This window comes from Myotis nattereri, assembly GCF_964212035.1.
Source record: "Myotis nattereri genome assembly, chromosome: 16".
NCBI lineage: Eukaryota > Metazoa > Chordata > Mammalia > Chiroptera > Vespertilionidae > Myotis > Myotis nattereri.
This window is the reverse complement of record NC_138091.1, coordinates 42,013,037-42,020,829: the sequence shown is the minus strand read 5'-3', so window position 1 is coordinate 42,020,829 and position 7,793 is coordinate 42,013,037. Positions and strand designations below refer to the sequence as shown.

The following is a 7,793-nucleotide window of genomic DNA, read 5'->3' as shown; positions in this document are numbered from 1 at the left end:
GCCGGGCCCTCGGACGGGGCGCCATCGGTGTTTGCAGAGTCCAACGATGCGCTAAGCCAGCGTCCACCCGCAATACGCCGCGTGTGTGTGGCGGTGGGGGCAGAGGGACGCTGGCTGTGCGCCCGGGTTGTGGGGGGACACAGGCGGGGGGCGGGGGGGCCTCGGCAGAGGGCTCCTCGGGGCTCGGGTGGGAGGACCGTGGGGAGGGGGTAGGACGCAGGAGGCGAAGCCTGGGCCAGCAGAGGGCCGGCAGCGCCAGACGCGGCCGGCAGCCTGGCTCCTCCCCCTGCTCCTCCGGCGCCCTCTTCTCCTTCCTCCTCCTCCTCCTCCTCCCCCTCCCCCTCCCCCTCCTCCCCCTCCTCCCCCTCCTCCCCCTCCTCCCCCTCCCCGCGCCTCGCCGGTCCTGGCAGGGAGGGGCCGGGAGGCGGAGCCAGCGGCGGCCCAGGCTCCCGGCCCGGCCCGCGTGGCTCCAGGGCTGGAGCGGAGATTTCGGCGGCGCCCAGGTAGGAACCCGCCGGGAACAGGCAGGGGACCGGGCCGCGGGGAGGGCCCGGGCGGGGCGCGGAGGATGGGCCGAGACCGCCTCTGTGCCCACCGCAGCCTCGCGGCCCACAGAGCCCCCCGCTGGGGGCAGGGGGAGCGCAGTCCGCGCCCCACGGCTGCCGGTCCCCCCTCCCGCACCCCCCCTCCCCTGGCGCCCGGCTCCTTCCCAGCCGCCGGCATCCTGCGAGACCGCCCCCAGCGCCCCCAGGTTCCGCTCTCCTCCGCTCAGCCTCGCTCCTTGTTTGTCCCACAGGTTCCTTCTGAGGGCGAGCTGGAGTCTGTGCCTGCCGCCGGGGGAGAGGCGGGGTGCTGGGCTAGAAGGAGCCAGAGGGCAAGTCCGGCTGGGGCGGGGCGGGGGGGGGGGGGCGGTGGCTGGAGGGCCGGGTACCATTCTTATGCATCTTAGTGTCCCCCGTGCAGTCGCGGAGGGGCTGGCCCCGTGTTTCCGGAATGAATGAATCATTCCTCTCCTCGTCCCCTCCTGAAGGAGGACTTTTTGAGGTCCACGTGCTGCAGAGCAGTTGGGGGGCCTTCTGAGGCAGGGCCCCCCTGCGCTCTCATTGCTCCTCCTCTGTATGCTCTGTTCTGGGGGTGGGGTGGGGGGGGGGGGGAGGCTTCCTTCCGGTTGGGGCTGGGGGGATGGAGGGAAAGGAGGGAGCTTGTAGGCCCAGCCAGATAACTTGTTGAAGGTGTGACAGGCAAGGGACTTGGTTGAGCCTCACAGAAGGTCACGGGAGAAGGGGGTGTTGTAGAGGAGAGCGCCCACGGTCAGCCAGGGGCCACGCGTTACCGAATTCCTCTGTGCCTCTGTTTCTCCATCAGCAGAGTAATAGTATTAGTATTCGTTCCTCGGGGCCTGGTGCAGATTAAGACAAATGTCAGAGGCGATCACCCGGCACCGCGCTGGGCACACTGCAGGCGCTCAGCAGACCGCAGTGTGCTCCCCGCTCTGCAAAAAGTGAGCGGGGTTGTTGGTTCCCGCCCCCTCTGTCCCCACATTGGCCACAGACAGACACAGTAGATGTGTCATCACTGTTTGTTGAATGAATATGCTTGATGGAGCTTCCCCCTCCTCCCCCTCTTCCTCCAGGATCCAGGCAGGCGGGGAGCTGGCCAGCACAGACATGCCGGTGCTGTCCGAGGACTCCGGTGAGTGCAGGGCTTGGTCTCCACGCCCCAAGATAAGAAGGAGGGAAAGCAGGCTGCTGTCAGCTGGCTCTCAGGAATGTGAGCCTGGGAGGGAATGTTCACAGGACAGGCTGATGTGTGGTTTGAGGGCCCACTGGGGGTCTCCCTGGGGGTCTCCCTGGGGGTCTCCCTGGGGGCCTCCCTGGGGGGTCTCCGTGGACCGTTGTGTTTGCTGTACTGTTTTCCTTCACTCTGGCAGGCTTGCATGAAACCCTGGCGCTGCTGACCTCTCAACTCAGACCTGACTCCAACCACAAGGAAGAGATGGGCTTCCTGAAGGATGTGTTCAGTGAAAAGAGCCTCAGTTACTTAATGAAGGTAAAGCCCCCTTTCATCCCGTCTTGTGAGGGTTTCTGGAGGTCACCCTGGCCACCCCGCTGCCCCAGGGAGGCCCTCAGGAGCCCCTATGCAGGGCCTTCTCTTAGCTGCCCTGTGGATGACCCAGTTTGCAGCCCGACAGCCGGGCGGCCGGGTGGTGTCCAGGGTAAAGCTAGGCAGCTGGCTTGGGAGGCCCCAGCCGGAAATCGCTGTCTTCGCAGATTCACGAGAAGCTTCGCTATTACGAGAGGCAAAGTCCAACCCCTGTTCTGCACGGCGCCGTGGCCCTCGCCGAAGATGTAAGCCCCAAGTTTCCCCTTCTGGTGTCAGCCTCTCCCCACCTGTAGTGCTGTGTTCTTGCCTCATCACCATTGCTTAGCCATGCGCCTGGGGAGCCCCAAGGTGAAGTGTCTCCTCCCCCCCCTCCTCCTCCTCCCTCTCCTCCTCCTTCTCCTCCCCCTCCCCCCTCCTTGTCCTCCTCCTCCCTCTCCTCCTCCTCCCTCTCCTCCTCCCCCTCCTCCTCCTCCTCCTCCTCCTCCTCCTCCTCCTCCTCCTCCTCCTCCTCTTCCCTGGGCCTCCTAACAGGCGGGGAGGAACTCGTGAGCCTTGGACTGGGCTTGGGAACATGGTGACATGATGACGCCCACTTACTGTGTGTTCCCGAGAAAGCCTGCTTCCCCAGCTGTGAAATGAGAGCATTTGCATCAGATCGGCAGCTCCAAGCTGTTGAGGACGGGCAGTAGGAACAGGTCAAACAAGACTGGTGTCTGGAGAGGCCCAATGTGAAGTCCTGGGGGCAGGGACTCGCCGTCCGTCCCCGCTTCCTGGCTCAGGCTTCTCGTTGTTTAAAGGAAGGCGTCCTGATTTCCTGTGGGCCTGTTCTCTGTGTTGCATGATTTGGGAAAGCTGTCCCTGTTGCTGACTAAGTCCAGCTCCTGGATAAACTCACGTAACCCCCGGAGATGGCCTGCTGGGGGGAGGCCGCAGCCTGTGGGCGCACCTCCCTCTCCTTTCTCCTCCGTGGGATGTGGTGATGAGCAGCATGGCAGGTTGCTAGGCTCCCAGGCACAGCCCTGCCTTCCCTACTAGCTCTGCAACCTTAACCAAGTCACTCAACCTCTCTGAGCCCCAGTTTCCTCAATTATAAAAGAATGTAGTGATGAGGGCACAGATAATGGAGCCAGGCAAGCCCAGGTTCAAGTCCTGGCTGTGCCACTTCCGAGCTTTCTGACCTTGGGCAAGATATTTAATCCTTCATTTAATTCTCATCTGTAAAATGGCAAAACAATAGTGCCCGCTACATCTAGTTCATCGTGAGCGCTGAGTGAGAAGGCCCACGTAGAGCAACTGACACCCGGGAAGGGCTTCATAAGTTAGTGCCCGTTAGGTTTACCCTGCGAAGCTGCTCAAGCTCTTCTGATCCCCGGTGTGAGTTCCCTGGGAGTATCGGTCCTGGGTGGCTGAGGGTCCCATGTGCCCCTGGGTGCTGTAGCAGCGGCTGGGAGGGCTCTTGGGTCTGGGTCCAGGGAGCAGGGTTTTCCCTGGGGACTCCCAGCAGGCGTGAAGCTCCCACAGCCACCGTCTCATTGCCCTACAGGTGATGGAGGAGCTGCAGGCCACCTCCGTGCACAGCGACGAGAGGGAGCTGCTCCAGCTGCTGTCCACCCCCCACCTCAGGGTAGTCATGTTGCGGTCCCTGTGTCTCCTAAGCATTCAGTCGTGAAACTGAGGAAGGGGGCTCCTCAGTGAGAGATCCTAAGTACCAGTGTCCGGGGTGGTTGTCTGGCATGAAATCCGAGACCCCACCCCCCACCCCACCCCTGCCCACTGCCCGGCCAAGGCCCCCTGCCTGACCCCTGGGAGCTCTGGGCCAGCCTTTCATTTCTCATGCTTTCCTGACAGGCCATGCTCATGGTGCATGATACGGTTGCTCAGAAGAATTTCGACCCTGTTCTCCCCCCTCTGCCTGACAATATTGATGAGGACTTTGATGAAGAATCAGTGAAGATTGTCCGCCTGGTAAAGAACAAGGAACCCCTGGTATGTGGCCACCCAGCCCCGCCCCCTTTCCCTGTTCCACCCAGAAAACTGGGAAGGGAGCCTCCTGAAGTCTTTGGAGTGAGTGACGGCAGTGTTGTCCAGGCCGTCACTAGTCCCTGCAACGCTTCTGTGCGCAGGGAACCCCTTTCTTTGGGTGGATACAGCCTCCCTCCACTGTGGCCAAGCTCCTTTGTGCAGTAAATAACCTGCACGACTGTACAGAGCAGCTCTGATCATCGTGCTCTGAACTGGCAAACCACGGTCCAAGGGCCAAAGCCAGATTTTGTCAATAAAGTTTTATTGGCACACGGCCATCCTGTTCCTTTCCGTATTGTCTACAGCTGCCTTTACATTGAAACGGCAGAGTTAAGTAGCTGCACAGGAGGCTATGCGGCCCCCGTGGCCTAAAACAGTTACATTTGGCTCTTTACAAACCGGTTGCCAGGCCCTGCTCTGAATCCCAAGGAAGCCCAGGCAGCAGCTATTCTTCTCCCCAGCTGACAGACGGTTATCATGCTGGTCCTGGTTCAGCACTGATTACTGGGCAAAGGGACAGGGTTGTTTATTAGAAGGAGGGAAGTAGGGGAAGTCCAGAGAATTGAGTGCTTGCCCGGAAGAACACCGCTGCCGGCACCCTCTATAGCCAACTTTCACCAGATGACCTCAGATGAACCCCTGCTGCAAACAGAGCGAGATCTCCCCTCTGCCTCTGTTTCCCCTCTTTCCAAACGGGGCAGTCACCCACCAACTGGGCAGACACCTCGTGCACCCTTCTGTGTGCCAGGCACCCTGTTGGATGCAGGCAGTTCAGAGATGATTAAGACCTGGGAGTTCACAGGAGGTGGTGACTGGGGGCTTCCTGGAAGGGGTGATGCCTGTGCTGAATTCCAAAAAAAGTGAGCAGGAATTTTCTAGGAGGAAAAGGGAGAGGGCATTCCACAAAGTAGACTGCACGAGCAAAGCCCCGGGAAGGTAAATGGCCTGGAATATCCAGGCCATCGGAGCTGCCTGGTGTGGACATAGAATGCCAAGTTTGAGGTACGGAGCGACAGGGGTGAGGCCAGATCAGTGGCAGATCATAAAAGAACCTGCTTGTCCACGCAGGGTTACTTAGCTTGACCTTGAAGGGGGGGTTGGGGGGGGGGGCCATGGAAAGGTTTTAAGGAAGAAATAGCATGGCCAGAGTGCAGTGCAGAAAGATCACACTGGCTACCCAGTGGAAAGCAATCCAGAGAGTGAGGCCTGAAGCAGAAAACCAATTTGAAGGTGGGGGCCAGACCCACAAGGTTCAGAAATGGGGCTTGACCTAGACCCGTGGGAATAGGGAAGAGAAATCCAAGAAATAGTTCAGAAACAAAATGGTTGTCACGTTGTGCCTGCCACCGTTTGGGCAGGAGTCTGGGGAGGCACCTGGGGCAATGCCCAGGTGTCCTGCTTGGACGACTGTGTGGTGTTGGGGCCGTAATTCTGGGGAGGAAATAAGAAGGAGCTTAGGCCCCACTGAATTCAAGAGGCCTGTGCGACTGGAATGGGGGGTGTCCAGGAGGTGGAAGGATTATGTATCCAGAGATTACAGACTTGGCAGCCCCCAGCCTGCTGCAGGAGGGGTTAAAATCACACCTCAGAGGTCGACACCTCCTGGGTGAAGAGTTTACAAAGTGAGACATGAAGAGGGCCGGGCCAGGCCCCAGCCCCGTAGTCAGCATTTCAAAGGCAGATAGAGGAGGGTTCAGCAAAGGAGATGACTTGTCCTTGAGAAGAACTGGGAGAGAGGTGTCGCCAGGGCCCAGGCTGAGATAGAATTCCAGAGGGAGGGTGAGCACCAGAGTCAGGCAGGAGGCTGATCGGAGGAGAGCAGGCTGAGGGCTGCAGCTGGCGGGCCATCAGGTGCTTTTGCTGTTGCATCTGTGTTGGGGTCCAGCCCCAGCAGGTCCAGGGGTTCCCAAAGGTGTGGATGGAGTTGGTGAAGAAGGAATGACACGGAGACAGTGTTCAATTGAATTGAATTGATCAGCAGCCTAGCCAGGATCTCTAGCCAGGAACTCCAGCCAAGTTCTGGTTCGGTTCTCTCACTAGGTTCTCCAGGTTCTCCAGCCAGGTTTGGTTGCTAGGTTCTGTCCAGGATCTTTTGCCATGTTCTCTCACTAGGTTCTGTGTCTAGGTTCTGTGTCCTGTTGTCTTGTTACATCTGTATTTATACCAGTTGATTCCAATCCTTTCAATCTCTATTCCAAAGGTTAGGGCGTTTCTTATCTCCATTCCAGGGAGTAAAGATTATGTAGCTTAAGCGTGATTGTTCGCAGTTAAAGTGATTAACTACCCGCCTGGCACTTAGTTAAGGGGTTTTATTCCCTCCCTAACTTCAGGGGAAAATCCCCACCTGGGGAAACAACCTTTCTCAGAGAGGTGACCTTGGTTAAAACACATAGCGCCAAGAAGGTGAGCAAACATATTAAGAACAGTATGCCATATACGCCAGGTCCCTTGACACATATGCTGTGCAGATGTTTCTTCCCTGCAGCGACTGTGTCAAGCAGCAAGGATGGACCGGCTCCCAGCACATCTGAGGTTGCAGGGCTGCGTGACTCTGAGGGCAGGAAGCAGAGAGAGCAGATGCACCCTGTTTCTTTAAGAAACTTGTTCCAAAGGAATGGAGACTGGCTCCTGCTGGACGGGGCTGCAGGCTTTTTATGATGGGAGAGACGTGATAATATTTTCAGGTCCAGGAGAGAAGGGGCATTGAGGATGTAGGAGAGGGAGGGAGGGCAGCGGGACCAGCCTAGACAGGAGGAGCCCCTCCGCTAAGACAGGGAAGGAGGGAGGGGTGGACACATGCTGGGAAGCAAGAAGGTCTAGGGGGCAAGAAGCCACAGGGTTCTCAGCTAATGGCCTCTCTTTCCAGCAGCATTTATCTTGTGTACTTCAAATAGATGACACAAACAAAGTTAATAAGTGCACAAAGTGTCTGCAGTTTCAGCCAATGGTAAATGGCTAGCATTTATTGAGCACTTACTGTGTGCTAAGTGCCCTGGATGTTTTACCTAATGTAATCCTCGCCCAACCCCGTGAGTTAAATGTTCCCCCACACCCAAGAGGAAATAGAATCAGAGAGGATAAGGGGCTTCCTTGCTAAGGCCGCATGCTTTTAGTAAATGCCAGCGTGGATTCAAACCCAGGGCTGTCCAACTCCGGAGCTCAGCTCTTGGCCTGACTGCCACCCTGCCCTGCCGCTCACTGTCCAGCCTGTGTGACGCAGGAAATTGAGGGCTTTTTAGACTTTTCTCATCCTAGATCACCTCTCTTCTGTGCTTCATGGACCAAGTCCTGGTCCCGAAGCCCTGGCTGGGGCATAATTGATTCCCTTCGGCAGCAGAAGGCCCTGTGATTGGTTAGACGAGGCAGGATGAGAATTTGCTGGCACATACTCTCCTCATTATTAAATGTCTTTGCAAGAGGCAGTGGCTGTGTTACGATAGAGAAAGCTCTGGATTCAGCATCACAAAAAGCTTTCCTCCGTCTTGGCTGGGTGACCATGCGGATGCGTCCCTTCCCTGAGCCCCAGTTCCTCGTGTCCAAAATGAGATGGGCGCTGTGTTACGTACGGTGCTTTGTTTAAACTGTGAAGTGCTGTGCTACACTAATGGGAGATGTCAGTTTAATTGCATCCTCAGCATTGGAAAGGTCCCTTCTGACCTGCCTTCTGA

The 7,793-nt window shown here is 57.8% G+C and overlaps 1 protein-coding gene across 3 annotated transcripts in view; it reads left to right on the top strand.

Annotated features, from left to right (window-relative positions):
• Nucleotides 1-205: 205 nt before the first annotated feature.
• The window catches only part of MPP3 (MAGUK p55 scaffold protein 3), a 28,413-nt gene continuing 20,825 nt past the window's right edge, over nucleotides 206-7,793 (top strand). For 2 of the 3 annotated variants that reach the window (XM_081109122.1, XM_081109124.1), the window contains exons 1-6: nucleotides 1,357-1,501; nucleotides 1,634-1,692; nucleotides 1,931-2,049; nucleotides 2,271-2,348; nucleotides 3,647-3,727; nucleotides 3,952-4,089. In XM_081109122.1, coding sequence (XP_080965248.1) covers nucleotides 1,419-1,501; nucleotides 1,634-1,692; nucleotides 1,931-2,049; nucleotides 2,271-2,348; nucleotides 3,647-3,727; nucleotides 3,952-4,089 — 558 coding nt within the window. In that variant the 5' untranslated portion in view covers nucleotides 1,357-1,418. Of the gene's footprint in view, nucleotides 504-796; nucleotides 875-1,356; nucleotides 1,502-1,633; nucleotides 1,693-1,930; nucleotides 2,050-2,270; nucleotides 2,349-3,646; nucleotides 3,728-3,951; nucleotides 4,090-7,793 lie in introns of those variants that run through there. The other variant, XM_081109123.1, reaches the window with a different exon arrangement.